The following is a 17,122-nucleotide window of genomic DNA, read 5'->3' as shown; positions in this document are numbered from 1 at the left end:
TGAAGATCTTTTCTGTATAGTATTTTTGTGTATTCTTGCCACCTCTTCTTAATATCTTCTGCTTCTGTTAGGTCCATACCATTTATGTCCTTTATTGTGTCCATCTTCACACGAAATGTTCCCTTGGTATCTCTAATTTTCTTGAAGAGATCTCTAGTCTTTCCTATTCCATTGTTTTCCACTATTTCTTTGCATTCATCACTGAGGAATGCTTTCTTATCTCTCCTTGTTATTTTTTGGAACTCTGCATTCAGATGGGCATATCTTTCCTTATCTCCTTTGCCTTTTGCTTCTCTTCTTTTCTCGGCTATTTGTAAGGCCTCCTCAGACAACCATTTTGCCGGTTTTCATTTCTTTTTCTTGGGTATGGTCTTGATCACTGCTTCCTATACAATGTCACAAATCTCCACCCATAGTTCTTCAGGCACTCTGTCTATCAGATTGAACCCTTTACATCTGTCACTTTCACTGTATAGTCGTTAAGGGATTTGATTTAGGTCATGCCTGAATGGTCTAATGGTTTTCTCTACTTTCTTCAATTTAAGTCTGAATTTGGCAATAAGGAGTTCATGATCTGAGCCACAGTCAGCTCCTGGTCTTGTTTTTGCTGACTGTATAGAGCTTCTCCATCTTTGGCTGAAATAAATAATCTATCTGATTTTGGTATTGACCATCTGGTGATATCCATGTGCAGAGTCTTCCCTAGTGTTGTTGGAAGAGGGTGTTTGCTATGACCAGTGCATTCTCTTGGCCAAACTCTGTTAGCCTTTGCCATGCTTCATTCTGTACTCCAAGGCCAAATTTGCTTGTTACTCCTGATATTTCTTGACTTCCTCCTTTTGCATTCCAGTCCCCTATAATGGAAAAGGACATGTTTTTTGGGTGTTAGTTCTAAAAGGTCTTGTAGGTCTTCATGGAACCATTGAACTTCAGCTTCTTCAGCATTACTGGTCGGGGCATAGCCTTGGATTACTGTGATACTGAACGATTTGCCTTGGAAATGAACAGAGATCATTCTGTCATTTTTGAGATCGCATCCAAGTACTACATTTCAGACTTTTGTTGACCATAATGGTTACTCCACTTATTCTAAGGGATTCCTGCCCACAGTAGTGGATATCATGGTCATCTGAGTTAAATTCACCCATTCCAGTCCATTTGTTTGCGGATTCCTAAAATGTAGACATTCACTCTTGCCATCTCCTGTTTGACCACTTTCAATTTGCTTTGTTTCATGGACCTAACATTCCAGGTTCCTATGCAATACTGCACTTTACAGCATTGGACTTTACTTCCATTACCAGTCATATCCACAAATGGGTGTTGCTTTTGCTTTGACTCCATCTCTTCATTCTTTCTGGAGTTAATTCTCCACTGATCTCCAGTAGCATATTGGCACCTACTGACCTGGGGAGTTCATCTTTCTGTGTCCTATCTTGCCTACTTTGCCTTTTCATACTGTTCTTGGGGTTCTCAAGGCAAGAATACTGAGGTGGTTTGCCATTCCCTTCTCCAGTGGACCACATTTTGTCAGGCTAGGGATCAAATCAATGTCCCCTGCACTGGCCCGTGGATTGTGAACCACTGGACCACCAAGGGAGTCCTGAACAATTGATTTTTGACAAAGGCAATTCAGTGGAGAAAGAAGAATCTTTTCACAAAACTTTGTTGAAACCACTGAACAACCATATGTAAAAGGAAAACAAAATACCTCCCACTTCAAAAAATATGAACTCAAAACTGATGACTGGTTCTAAATGTAAAAAGTAAAACTATATAATTCTTAGAGGAAAACAGGACAATATTGTTTTGCTTGTGTGCTAAGTCTCTTCAGTTGTGTCTGACTCTTTGGATCCCTATGGACTGCAGACTGCAGGCTTCTCTGTCCATGGGATTCTCTAGGCAAGAATATTGGAGTGGATTGCCATGCCCTCCTCCAGGGGATCTTTCCGACCCAGGGATCGAACCTGAGTCCCTTACATCTGATCTGGCAGGTGGGTTCTTTACCACCAGCTCCATCTGGGATTGCAGTTAGGGAAAGAGTTCTTAGACATGACACCAAAAGCATGATCCAAAAAAGATAAAACTGGAAAACTTTCACTTTGCAAATGACCCTTAAAAGAATATAAAGAAAAACTATACACTAGGAGAAAATATTTACAAACCAAGTTTCTGACAAAAGGTCATGAATTCTTGAAACTCAATAATAAGTAATCAAACAACCCAGTTAAAAAATATGCAAAAGACTGTTCATGAACAGACCATTCACCAAACAGAATATATGGATGTCAAATAAGCCAAGGAAAAAAAATGTTCATCATTAGTTATTTGAGAAAGGCAAATTAAAATTATGATGATCTACCACTACACAGCTGTTAAAATGACTAATACTAACAATAGCAATTACTTTTAAGGAACACAACAGCCACGCTTGAAATGGTTTGGCAGAGTCTTCTAAAGTTTAATTTTGCAGTCTATAGATTCATTGCAATCTGTATCAAGCTACCAATGGTATTTTTCAAGAGACTAGAACAAATAATTTCACAATTTGTACGAAAATACAGAAAACCTCAAATAGCCAAAGCAATCTTGAGAAAGAAGAATGGAACTGGAAGAAATCAACCTGCCTGGCTTCAGGCTATACTACAAAGCTACAGTCATCAAGACAGTATGGTACTGGCACAAAGACAGAAATATAGATCAATGGAACAGAATGGAAAGCCCAGAGACAACTCCACGCACCTATAGACACCTTATCTTCCACAAAGGAGGCAAGAATACACAATGGAGAAAAGACAATCTCTTTAACAAGTGGTTCTGGGAAAACTGGTCAACCACTGTAAAAGAAGGAAACTAGAACACTTTCTAACACCATACACAAAAATAAACTCAAAATGGATTAAAGATCTAAATGTAAGACCAGAAATTATAAAACTCCTAGAGGAAATCATAGGCAAAACACTCTCTGACATAAATCACAGCAGGATCCTCTATGACCCACCTCCAAGAATATTGGAAATAAAAGCAAAAATAAATAAATGGGACCTAATGAAACTTAAAAGCTTTTGCACAACAAAGGAAACTATAAGCAAGGTGAAAAGACAGCCCTCAGAATGGGAGAAAATAAAGGCAAACGAAGCAACTGACAAAGAATTAATCTCAAAATATACAAGCACTTCCTTCAACTCAATTCCAGAAAAATAAATGACCCAATAAAAAAATGGGCCAAAGAACTAAACAGACATTTCTCCAAAAAAGACACACAGATGGCTAACAAACACATGAAAAGATGCTTAACATCACTCAGTATTAGAGAACTGCAAATCAAAACCACAATGAGGTACCATTACACGCCAGTCAGGATGGCTGCTATCCAAAAGTCTACAAGCAATAAATGCTGGAAAGGGTGTGGAGAAAAGGGAACCCTCTTACACTGTGGGTCAGAATGCAAACTAGTACAGCCACTATGGAGAACAGTGTGGAGATTCCTTAAAAAACTGGAAATAGAACTGCCATATGACCCAGCAATCCCACTGCTGGGCACATATATTGAGGAAACCAGAACTGAAAGAGACACATGTACCCCAATGTTCACCACAGCACTGTTTATAATAGCCAAGACATGGAAGCAACCTAGATGTCACATCAGCAGACGAATGGTTGAGAAAGCTGTGGTACATATACAGAATAGAGTATTACTCAGCCATTAAAAAGAATACATTTGAATCAGTTCTAATGAGGTAGAGGAAACTGGAGGCTATCATTCAGAGTGAAGTAAATCAGAAAGAAAAACACAAATATAGTATATTAACGCATATATATGGAATTTAGAAAGATGGCAACAATGACCCTATATGCGAGACAGCAAAAGAGACACAGATGTACAGAACAGTCTTTTGGACTGTGGGAGAAGGCGAGGGTGGGATGGTTTGAGAGGATAGAATTGAAACACGTGTATTATCATATGTGAAACAGATCGCCAGTCCAGGTTCGATGCATGAGATAGGGTGCTCAGGGCTGGTGCACTGGGATGACCCTGCAGGATGGGATGGGGAGGGAGGTGGTAGGGGGGGTTCAGGATGGGGAACAGACGTACACCCATGACTGATTCATGTCAATGTATGGCAAAAACCACTACAATATTGTAAAGTAATCAGCCTCCAACTAAAATAAATAAATTTAAAACAAAAAAAAAATTAAGTTAAACATACACTTACCATATGACCCAGAGTTTCCATTGCTAGGTATTATAGTAGGGAAATGAAAACATGTTCATACAAAAATCTGTACAAAAATATTTATAGAAGCTCTATTTGAACCACTAAAAATTGGAAACAACTCAAATATTCTCTAGGGGTGAAAGCATAAACAAAATGATGTAGAGTGATACAATATATACTATGGCAATAAAAGGGAATGAATTATCCATAGATGCAACATTCAACAACTTAAAACAATCTCAAAGACATTATTTTGAATGAAAAATGCCATTCTTAAAAGATTACATACTCTATGATTCCGTTCACATGTTATTCTCTAAAAGATATAAGTATGACAGAGAATAGACTGGTAGTTTCCGGGGATTAGGGATAAGTTTGGGTATAATTATGAAGGGACAGCATGAGAAATTTCAGGGAAGGTTCAACTGTTCTGATCCTGATTATGATACTGGCTACAGAAATCTATACATGTTTTAAAAATCCATATAACCATACAAGTCAGTTTTACTGACTTTTAAATTTAAAATAAAACTGAAAAACCCGAAGCGTAAGTATAAATGAAATTGTCAAAAATAAAACTAACTTATTTTCCTAACTTCTAGTTTCACTTCACAAGATAAAATCCCAGGTGAGCCCTTTTTTCACTATTAATAATGAAAGTGTTGTTTCATATGGACATACTTAAGTAGTCTTTTTCAGCACTCATTTTCCTCCAATAAAGAAGACCTCCTTTATATTAAAATATACACTGAATAAAAAAAGAGAGGGATATATGCCAGAGTGATAATTATGGCAAGTTGTTTCTGGGTAATGAGAGTATAAGTGACATTTTCTAAATTCTGTAGAAGGAATTCATATAGCTTTAATAATCAATAGAAAAAAGGTAAAAAAGAATCCTTTAAATCCAGGCCTAATGATGTTTTCTAAAAGAAATTTTGGGGCTCTAGTCTGTAAGAAGGGAGAAGATAAGCACGGAGGAGGAGAAATGGCAGGCAGTGCAAAAATGATCAAATCTTCTGGTGGTACTTCTGGTGAAGTAAGAAAACTGGTCGTTCTTAGGAAGGTGAAGGCTAGCTTACCTGAGACTGTTTGAAAACATCCTTCCCAACCACATCCAGGTTTGAGGGGTCTTTGATGGAACTAACATACTCAGAAACAGCCTTGATTACCACATCACAGGGAGGAAGAACCAGCTGATGAGCTCTGACCTAGAAGAAGTAAGATAAGCAAAGCACATTGATGTCTAAGATGGATCATTAAGAAAAAGGGTGAGACAGGTGTGAGATACAGAATTCAAATTCAGTAAATCCACTAAGAGACAGTTATCATCTTTTCTTTAAATTAATTTCCCCCTAATTTTCAGTACAGAACACTTGGAATCAAGACTGAAAAGGATAAAGAAAGAAAACAACATATCAGCCATAATCCCACAACAAAGATCGCTTTTTTATGGCACTGCCATAATTAATCATGATAAATTGTCATGATACATTTTAGCTGTTTCCAAACTTCTGCTATTAAAGGTAATGTTGTAATGTGTGAATCATGTTTGAATCCTGATTTGAAGTAACCACAAAAAAGTTTTTTTTAAGACAATCATGAAAATCTAAAAATGGATTAGATATTAAGATGATATCAAGAAATTATCATTAATTTTTTTAAGAGTAATAATGGCATTGTGCCTAAATAAGAAAATGCTCATATGTTTTACATATGCATATCAAAGAAAACGAGAGTGAAATAACTTGAGGACTGGCATCTGTTTTAAAATATATAAGTAAGAGCAACAACAACAACAAAAACTCAAGCAAGTGTGGCCACATTTTAACAACTACTGGTTATAGAAGATGTTATAGTGACAGTTAACTATATATTACTTTTTCTATTTTTGTAATGCTTGAAAATTTTAAATGTTATGGTGAAATGTAGGTATGACTTGTTGACTACCTTCCAATTATCTAATTACATGTTTTCTAGAATGATAATTGCTGAGTAAAAGGCTATCAACTTCTTAAAAGCTTTTCAGTTCAGTTCACTTCAGTAGCTCATGTCGTGTCCTTGCAAACACATGTTGTGTTTTTGCGACCCCATAGACTGCAGCATGCCAGGCTTTCCTATCCATCATCAATTCCCGGAACTTGCTCAAACTCATGTGCATCAAGTCAATGATACCATCCAACCATTTCATCCTCTGTTGTCCCCTTCTCCTCAAGCCTTCAATCTTTTCTAGCATCAGGGTCTTTTCAAATGAGTCAGCTCTTCGCATCAGGTGGCCAAAGTATTGGCACTTCAGGTTTACCATCAGTCCTTCCAATGAATATACAGGATTGATTTCCTTTAGTTTGATCTCCTTGCTGTTCAAGGGATGCTCAAGAGTTTTCTCCAACACCACAGTTCAAAAGCATCAATTTTTCGACACTCAGCTTTCTTCACAGTCCATCTCTCACATCCATACATGACCACTGGAAAAATCATAGCCTTGACTAGACGGACCTTTGTTGGCAAAGTAATGTCTCTGCTTTTTAATATGTTATCTAGGTTGGTCATAACTTTCCTTCCAAGGAGTAAGCGTCTTTTAATTTCATGGCTGCAATTACCATCTGCAGTGACTTTGGAGCCCCCCAAAAAAGGTCTGACACTGTTTCCACTGTTTCCCCATCTATTTCCCATGAAGTGATGGGACCACATGCCATGATCTTAGTTTTCTGAATGTTAAGTTTTAAGCCAACTTTTTCACTCTTTCACTTTCATCAAGAGGCTCTTTAGTTCCTGCTCAACTTTCTGCCTTAAGGGTGGTGTCATCTGCATATTTTAGGTTATTGATATTTCTCCCAGCAATCTTGATTCCAGTTTGTGCTTCATCCAGCCTGGCATTTCTCATGAGGTACTCTGCATATAAGTTAAATAAGGAGGGTGACAATATACAATATTGACGTATTCCTTTCCCAATTTGGAACCAGTCCATTGTTCCATGTCCAGTTCTAAATGTTGGTTTTTGACCTTCATACAGGTTTCTCAGGAGGCAGAGAAGGTGGTCTGGTATCCCCATCTCTTAAAGAATTTCCCACAGTTTGTTGTGATCCACACAGTCAAAGACTTTGGCATAATCAATGAAGGAGAAGTAGATGCTTTCTTGGAATTCTCTTGCTTTTTCTATGATCCAAAGGATGTTGGCAATTTGATCTCTGGTTCCTCTCCCTTTCTAAATCCAGCTTGAACATATGGAAGTTCTTGGTTCACATACTGTTAAAGCCTGGCTTGGAGAATTTTGAGCATTACTTTGCTAGCGTGTGAAATGAGTGCAATTGTGCGATAGTTTGAACATTATTTGGCATTGCCATTCTTTGGGATTGGAATGAAAACTGACCTTTTTCAGTTCTGTGGCCACTGCTGAGTTTTCCAAATTTGCTGGCATATTGAGAGCAGCACATTAACAGCATCATCTCTTAGGACTTGAAATAGCTCAGCTGGAATTCCATCACCTCCACTACCTCTGTTTGTAGTGGTGCAGCACTTTAATAGCATCATCTTTTAGGACTTAAAACAGCTCAGCTGGAATTCCATCACCTCCACTAGCTCTGTTCGTAGTCATGCTTCCTAAGGTCCACTTGACTTCACATTCCAGGATATCTGGCTCTAGGTGAGTGATCACACCATCGTGGTTATCTGAGTCATGAAGATCTTTTTTGTATAGTTCTTCTGTGTATTCTTGTCACCTCTTCTTAGTATCTTCTGCTTCTGTTAGATCCATACTGTTTCTGTCATTTATTGTGCCCATCTTTGCATGAAATCTTTCCTTGGTATCTCTAATTTTCTTGAAGAGATCTCTAGTCTTTCCCATTCCAATGTTTTCCTCTATTCCTTTGCATTGATTGCACTGAGGAAGGCTTTCTTATCTCTCCTTGCTATTCTTTGGAATTCTGTGTTTAGATGGGTATTTCTTTCCTTTTCTCTTTTTGCCTTTCACTTCTGTTCTTTTCTCAGCTATTTGTTAGGCCGCCTCAGACAACCATTTTGCCATTTTCCACTTCTAAAAGCTTTTAATACAAATTACTTAGGTATAGGGTGTACCATTGATTCCTTCTTTTAATAAATATTTAATGCCTATTTTATGCCTGGCACTGTTCCAGGCATCAGGGATGCAGGAATCAAAAAGACAGACAAAACTCCCTGCCTTCATGGGAGCTTAATTTCTAGTACAGATGTGTTAGGATGGGATAAGGTTGGTGAAACAAACAGAATAATATAATGTATAGTGTGCTAAATGTAGGTAAGGGCTATGGAGAAAGTGTTAGCAGAGAAGGAGTTAGAGAATACAACTGTCTGTGTGTGGCGGGTGTGGGAGAAGGAAATTTTAAAAGTGTGTCAGGAAAGGTCACAATGCCAAATAAAATCTGAAAAACCTATAAGAGTGAGGAAATGTCTGCGTGGGAGGAAAAGGCAGTCTCAGTACAGGGAATGGTAAATGTAAAGATTCTAAGAACAAAAGAAAAGGAGATGAGATCAGAGCTGTATGAGAGGGCCAGAAAGCATATTGCTTTGTAGGCCATGGTAAAGATTAGGTTAGTGATATGAAGAGCCATTAGAGAATTTTAAAAAGAGAAGTGACATGATTTGAGTCAGTTTTTAAAGTGACTCTGGCTGTTGTACTGGGAATAGATTTGGGGCCAAGGGTGAGAGATATTGGGACATGAAATAGTGAAAGCAGAAGACCAATAGTTAGTAAAGTGGTATAATAATCCAGGCAAGAATGATGGCTTGACCAAGGTAATAGCTGTGAAACTGGTGAGAAGTGGATATATTTTGAAGGAAGAACTGATGATATTTCCTGACCAGAAGAGAGGTAGAGAATGAGTAAGAGAGAAGTCAAGGGTGACTCCAAGCCTTTCAAGCTAAGCAACTGGAAGGATGAAGCTGCTGTTAATGAAAATTAGGGAAGGCTGTGGAAGGAACAGGTTTAGGGGAAAGATCAGGAGTTTCCATTTGGATGTGTTTCTTTGACATGTTTAGTAGGCCATTAGATATCGGGAGCTAGAGTTCAAATGGGAGGTCAAAGGTGGAGACATGTGTTTAGGAGTCATTAGTGGACATATGGTATTTAAAGTCATGACACCAGATGAGATCAACCACCAAGGCAGTGTGTGTGGATAGAAGAGAGAAAGGACTGAGGATAGAACTCTGGGACACTCCAAAGTTACGTACATAAGACAAGGAAACAGCAAAGGAGACAGAAGCAGCAGCCACTGAAGTAGGCAGGACACTACAAGAGAATAGGGTCTTTAAAGCCAAGTGAAGAACATGTTCTCAGAGAGTGAGCAAGTGGGTCATATACTGCTGACTGGTCAAGCAAGATGAAAACTGAGAGCTAGCCATTAGATTTATTAACATCACAGTCACTGGTGACTTTGTTGAAAGCAATTTCAGCACAGCAAATTGAAGAGAGAACAGAGAAAGGGAACAGTAAACAGCTCAAACATAGGCAACTCTCTAGAAGAGTTTGCTAAAAGGGAAAAAGAAATACAGAGCAGTAGCTTGGAGGGGGGGGAATGAAATCAAGAGCAGGTTTTATTTTTTATGATGGATGCATGCCTATGCATCTGATGGGAAAAAGACACTAAGAGAGGGAAAATGGTGTGGGAGAAAGAGTGGAGAACTTCTGAAGTGATGTCCTTAAGTTAGCAAGGAGGCATGGATTCAGCATAAGGGCAGAAGTGTTGGCCTAAGACAGGAACAGTGACAGGTCATCCAAGGCAGGCAGAGCAAGCAGGTGAGAAGTTGAAAGGGTGGGACTTGGTGGAAGTTTTGCTCCCATAGCTTCAATTTTCTGAGTGAAATAGGAAGTCAGGTCATGAGCTGAGAATGAGCAAGGAAGGAGAATTAGAAGCTTGAGGAGAGAAGGAAAGATGTGAAATAGACATCTAGGACAGTGAAAGGATTAGGGAAATATAATACCACCACCAACTTACACTACCACAAGAAGTATATGATAGCACCAGTCTCAACACAGCCTTGACAGGAGTGGGTAGACTAATCTTTCAATATTTTCTAAACTGTTATGTTAAAAAAAATCACATTGCTCACTCAATTTGCATCTCTGCTCACCAGTGAGGTTAAACACCTAGTCACATTATTGGCCACTATAGTTCCTCTTTTGTGAATTGTCTGCTTCTTTCCTTTGCTCATTTTTTTATTTACCAGGGTATTAGTATTAACATTTTTCTTCATAGGTTTATATGAACCCTTAAGATAATAAGGGTGTGAGAGAATACAAAACATATATTGTTCTCTGACCGCAGTTCCTGGCACAGAGCACCTAAAATCTTTGTAATTTCCTAGGTGGTAAGAGCACTCCTGTGCTCAGGATCCTCCCAGACCTCATCCTATGTATCTCTTCATCTGGCTGTTCATCTGTGTCCTTTATCATACCCTTTAATAAACTGATACATGTAAGTATATATTTCCCTGAGTTCTATGAGGTGCTTTAATGGGATGGGGAGGGAGGTGGGAGGGGGGTTAGGGATGGGGAACACATGTAAATCCATGGCTGATTCATGTCAATGTATGGCAAAAACCACTACAGTATTGTAAAGTAATTAGCCTCCAACTAATAAAAATAAATGGAAAAAAAAAACCAAATTAATTAAACCCGAGAAGGGAGTCATTGGAACCTCAAATCTATAGCTAGTTGGTCAGTAAGAAGCACAGGTGATAACCTGGGCTTGCAACTGCTATCTGAAAGTGTGGGGGTGGGGGGTGGGGCGGTCCTTGGAATTGAGTCCTGAACCTGTCTAATCTGACACTATCTTCAGGTAGATAGTGTTAGAATTGAGTTAAATTGTAGGATACCCAGCTCATATCACAGAAAATTGTTTGGTGCGGGGAAAACTTCCCACATATTTAGTGACTAGAAGTGTCAAAAGTGAAGTACTCTGTGTGACAGTGGTAGTAGTGTGAGAGAGAGGAACACATAGGGAAGAAAGACACAATGGGGTATAACTAGATTTTTCTCTATACATTAGGTAGAAAACTGAGTTTCTCCTTTTCAAGAGTATTGACCATAATTATAAATTTTTTGTAAGTATTTGAAATAATTTAAGCCTAATGAAAGATTTACTCTATCAAAATTCCAATCAAAACATGATGTCCTCTAGGCATGGATGCACAGGCATGAAATGGGGCACATTACCTTAAGTGATGCAAGGGGATGTTCTGGTCCCAAGAGGCTCCAGTGAAAAGCAGCCAGGTCCTCATCGGGGAGAATGTGGTTACCTATAAAATATATCTATCATTTATTGACTGTACAAATGTTTTCTTAGAATCTCCAGGCCAAGAAGGGACTTTGGGGGAAAAAAACAATCAAATAATACATACATATCTATGTTCTTAACAACTACAGTAACTATGTTTGATTATCTACTATGAATCACATACATTATATATATATCATCTTTATAATACCTGTGTATGGTAATATTATCTCCATTTTTATAGAGAGGAAAACAGGTTTGAGCAAGTCTCACAACTTTACCCAAGGTGCCACATCTAATAAGTGCCCACACCAGGCTAAGAATCTAGGACTGTCTGACTCCAAAGTTCATGCTATTTTCTGTCACCCAGTTATGCTGCTTTTTATAATAATAGCCACCGACTGCTGACTGCCTACTAAGTGCTGGGCATTTTATATATCTTATTTCATTTAATCTTATCAATTACACTGTGAGGTATTATTATTTCATTTCACAGATGAGGAAACTGAAACCAGGAGGTGTAACTTCAGTGATTTGTCCAAGGCCTAATTCCAAAACTTGTGCTGACTCCACTAGATTATCCAAGCTCAGATCCTTTGGGATTATAAACAGAGGTCACACCTGAGACAAGATATTAACTTTCATGCTGTCAGTACTTGGAAAACCAACTCAAACATAATCAACAGTCTGCAGTTAACTTTAAAATACATTTTTTAAAGAAAAACTGATAGATGGATATAAAGACAGATATATGATGAAGCAAGTATAGTAAAATGTTATTGGCAGAATACAGGTGGTAGAAACAGGATTTTCAGAGCAAATTCTTGAAGTTTTGCTGTACTTTTGGGAATTTTCATAACAAAATGTAAGCACAAGAGAAGCAAAAAGAAAAATATGCAGAATGATTTGTGTTCTTGATCTAAAGTTAAACAGTGGGGAAGAAATGCTAATGCTCTGAGTGGGAAACCAAAGTTGCCTAGGGCTAATAAGATATTTGGCCTAAGATGGTACCATGCATAAAATACTTATGGAATGTAAAGAAAGAAAAAGTTTTACAAGAATCAAAATAATATTCTGGAATATCCTGTATTAATTCATAATAAAAGATGCTGAGTTTCTAGTAAGAAGCCCCAAAGCACAGTGCTTGACGTGCAAACTTTCAGAAGATAAATCCAACAGTGATAACCATTGCTCTGGTTTTCATCTCTTAACACTGAAAGAGGAAACTTACACGATCATTAGAATCTGTTCTTTGGACCACCTACCTAGCAGTGCAGCAAATATGGGAAAATTCATCCGCTTCAGGCCTAGCTGCTTGGCCACCTCCTGCATCAGAAACTGGTTGGTGGTGAGGTTCTTTCCATTCCAGCTCAGCTTCAGAGCATGGGAACTATAGTAAGAGGGAATATTGTAGAGCGCATACTCGGAGTCATGGGCAAGAAGACCATGGAAGCCATTTTCCCTGAAAAAAGCCACCACTTCCAAATGGTGGTCTTCAAGACTCTGAAAGACCTAGGAAGGAAAAAGAGAACATGTCATGCAACAAAAGCTGACCTATATTTGGTTAGAAGTCAGAAAGGCTAGAAACTGAATTTTATAGTTTGTTGAAATTTAAGATTATATAAGACTGAACAAGGCTTCCCTGGTAACTCAGCTGGTAAAGAATCTGCCTGCAATGCAAGAGAAACCGAATTGATTCCTGGGTTGGGAAGTTCCCCTGGAGAAGGGATAGGCTACTCACTTCTGTATTCTTGGGCCTCCCCAATGGCTCAGGTGGTAAAGAATCTACCTGCAATGTGGGAGACCTGGGTTGGGGAGATCCCCTAGAGCACGGTATGGCAACCCACTCCAGTATTCTTGCCTGGAGAATCCCCATGGGCAGAGGAGCCTGGCGGGCTGCAGTCCATGGTGTCACAGAGTCAGACACGACTAAGCACAGCACAACACAAGGCTGAAAAAAATACTTTAAAAAAAAAAGAAAGTTTCTCCTAGCCTAAACTGGATTATAAAAACAGGCAGCATTATCCATTTGTCCATTCAAATGACCAAATTTTTGACTCCCTGCATGGAACTATGGCCTGAAGCTCTTTAAAAGAATATTGAAATTAACATGGTTCATAGTATTTAAGTTTTTACTTTAAATAATAATAGATGAGAACTTTGTTAGAAAGATAATAAAGTTATTATATATTGCTTAGTACCTTCTATATACTGTGTGTGCTTTACATACATTATCTCATCAACAGAACAACCAAGGACAAGGCAGATATAGATGAAAAAACATACAAGTGGAAATAGACATAGAAAGGTTAAATAACATATAGCCAGAGTCTGAATCTAAGTTAATCTAACTCTTTTTAAAAAATTCCTGCTTTCTTTCTTAGGAGCACCTTGGACCACAGGGCACCTAAATAGGGCGCTTCCAACAGTTACAGGTCAGAAACTTCACTCTATTCTAGAAATGGAAAAACTAAGGCTGCGAGAGGTTGGTTGCCCCCAAAGCTGCATAATGAGGGTGTATACACAGGATTCAAACCCAAGCTGATCTGACTCCAGAATGCACACTTCCTATTGTACCAGGCTTCTTCCTGAAGAGCACTATTTTTACTGCAATAGAGGCAGACTGTTAAGTGCCCTTCTTGTGCACACATCTATTGCTCTACATAAAGGATACTAAAATTATCTGCATACTGGTTCTGCTACACTAAGTTCCTTGACTGCAGAAACTTTATAAACTCTGTATTCCTGGCTCCCACATAAGATCTGATGCATTGCAGTTTGAATAATAGTTACTAACAGATACTGAACATATACTATGTGCTAAGTAATGTTCCAATTACTTTACATGTATTAATTCATTTCATACTCAAAACAATCCAATGAGGCCATAACTATTATTATTATCTCCATTTTACATCTCTAAGGTCACAGAGCTGGAAGGAATAAAGTCTGGAGTTTGTCTCCAGAGCCTACAGACCCTGATAATTTTGTTGAACTCAACTGACTTAATTTTTCATTTAAGTTTTAGAGGAATGGTATTTCTTCTGGAGTCTGACAGGAGTTTCAATCCATTAAGCTTTGTCTAAGCTATGGAAAGAGACTCTAGTTGCAGTAGAGAGTCATGTCACATATTAAGTTACAGCAGAGGGAGGGACACTGGTAAGTAAATAACAAAGCAAGGTCTGTATTTATTTGATATCCAGGCAAAGGAAGCAAAAAACCTTACTTTGAGCCGCAACATATTTATGTCTAGAGTTACAATTAACTCCAGATGGGTCTGGGTAGGAGTACAGTTTTAGGCTGTCCCCTAGTGACAGTTTCTTCCAGCATATACCTCTCATACCAGTCACTGACTGAGCATCCATCGACATTGTACCAGGCATAGTGCTGACTGTGATATGTTCTTTCTCATCATCACAACCTGACTATGTCAGCATTATAAGTCCTGTGGTTCTGGTAAGAAAACTGAGGCTTAGAGAAGTGATGTGGCATGTTCAGGGCTACAGAGCTGGGAAACAGGAACCCAGATCAGACTGACACCAAAGTCCATGCTCTTTCTACAACAACATATTACCTTTAGCTGGTCTGTAGTTGATTATGCCACCATCCAAGTGATTTCAACTCTAGAAAGTCAAGGACTAGTGATCTTTAACAAATCTGATGGCTCTCATAAGGAATATAAATCACAATCACCTGGAAAGCATTTTCAAAATATACAAACATGTGCCTCACCTCAGATCTGCTGAAACAATCTCCTGAGTGTGACTGGAATGCCTATATTTCAAAACTAGCTTCCAGTAGGTTCTGATGCACACTCCTAAGAACCATTGAGCTAATCTAATTACTCATTTAAAAAAATGTTTTATTGAGGTATAACTTACATACTGAATTATTACATATTTAAAGTGAAAGCAAAAGTCACTCAGTCATATCTGACTCTTTGTGACCCCATGGACTATACAGTCCATGGAATTCTCCAGGCCTGAATACTGGAGTGGGTAGCCTTTCCCTTCTCCAGGAGATCTTCCTAACCCAGGGATCAAACCCAGGTCTCCAGCATTACTGGCGGATTCTTTACCAGCTGAGCCACAAGGGAAGCCCAAGAATACTGAAGTGGGCAGCCTATCCCTTCTCCACTGGATCTTCCCAACCCAGGAATCGAACAGAGGTCTCCTGCATTGCAGGCAGATTCTTTACCAACTGAGCTATATTTAAAGTGCATATCAAAGCGATATGATATACATATGCCCAATTACTCATTTTGCTGCTTAAGAAACTAGCCCCCTAGAAAGGAGAGATGACTTGACATGGTTACCTAGTTAATCTGTAGCAGAACCAAGATTAGAACAAAAGTCTCATGATGCCAGGTATAAAACTTCCTTCACTGCATATTCTGGGGGTAAATAATGGAAAACAAGAGAATAACAATAATATCATAATTCCCTAGCACCCTACTCCTACCAGGCTAGTTTCCTAGCTACCCTTCTCCAAGATTACTGCTTCCTTTTCTTTGCTCCCTTGGTTTCCCTGCCTAGAATACCACACTGCCTCTCTTTTCCAATGTTCCAAATACTTTCCATAGGCCCCCTCTTACATGATTTCTTTCCTCTTAACTCTTACAACACTGAGACAGTTGACACCATCAACGAAGTAACTCAACAATATCCTCACCTGCCAAGTTGTAAAACCACAGATTCCTTCTTATTCTTGTGTGTATCCTCCACAGTCCTAACCAACACTTAGAAAGGACATAGAGCTGGGTTGACAGAATAGCAAAGAAAGACCTACACAGGTTGTAAAAGGGAAAGGAGCCCTGGCAAATAATAGGGCAACATCATCTAAGTATTTGACTTCAACAACTGACGTACCAATGTCACTGGGAAAAGTCTGCCTGGATTGCAGGTTATTTAGACATGAAGTAGCAAAGTAATATTAGGTATCAACTGAGTACCTACTATGTACCTGGCACTGTTCCAAGTACACCTCATGTCTATTAACCTTCCAATAACATCATGATGCATTATTATCTCCCTTTTACAGATGACAGAATAACAAGGCTCAGAGGTTGAAGAAATTGACCAAAGTCACACAGCTAAAAAATGAAGCTAGGAGGGAGGAGCCAAGATGGCGGAGGAGTAGGACGGGGAGACCACTTTCTCCCCTAGAAATTCATCAAAAGGATAATTGAACACAGAGCAAACTTCACAAAACAACTTCTGATCGCTAGCTGAGGTCACCAGGCACCCAGAAAAGCAGCCCATTGTCTTCGAAAGGAGGTAGGACAAAATATAAAAGATAAAAAGTGAGACAAAAGAGCTAAGGACGGAGATCCGTCCCGGGAAGGGTCTTAAATAGAGGACGTTCCCAGACACCGGGAAACCCTCGCACTGGCGGGCCTGGGGGAAGTGTTTGAATCTCAGAGGGCAACCTGACTGGGAGAGAAACAATAAATAAAACCCACAGATTACGAGCCTAAAAGCAACTCCCAGCAGAAAAGTACCCCAGACACCCGCATCCGCCACCAGCAAGTGGGGGCGGAGCGGAGAGGAGCAGGCGGCATTACTTGGGGTAGGGTCTGGACCTGAGTGCCCTGAGGACAATCGGAGGGAGCTTTTGTGAGTTCCCAGCTTGAACTGAGGGAGAACAAAAGAGAGA

At 39.1% G+C, this 17,122-nt stretch overlaps 1 protein-coding gene across 9 annotated transcripts in view; it reads right to left on the bottom strand.

Moving 5' to 3' along the window:
* FAM120C (family with sequence similarity 120 member C) overlaps nt 1-17,122 on the bottom strand; it is a 146,157-nt gene that overhangs the window by 77,451 nt on the left and 51,584 nt on the right. For all 9 annotated transcript variants that reach the window (XR_010660384.1, XR_010660383.1, XM_065914938.1 and 6 more), the window contains exons 2-4: nt 12,733-12,979; nt 11,407-11,489; nt 5,300-5,428 (exon numbers count right to left, since the gene is read on the bottom strand). Coding sequence is in view for 7 of the 9 variants with exons in the window: in XM_065914938.1 (XP_065771010.1) it covers nt 5,300-5,428; nt 11,407-11,489; nt 12,733-12,979 (459 nt within the window). In the remaining 2 variants the exon portion in view is untranslated. The remainder of the gene's footprint in view (nt 1-5,299; nt 5,429-11,406; nt 11,490-12,732; nt 12,980-17,122) is intronic.

The sequence above is a fragment of the Muntiacus reevesi genome, chromosome X, assembly GCF_963930625.1.
Source record: "Muntiacus reevesi chromosome X, mMunRee1.1, whole genome shotgun sequence".
In the NCBI taxonomy this organism is placed as follows: domain Eukaryota; kingdom Metazoa; phylum Chordata; class Mammalia; order Artiodactyla; family Cervidae; genus Muntiacus; species Muntiacus reevesi.
This window is presented reverse-complemented; position numbering and strand designations above follow the sequence as displayed.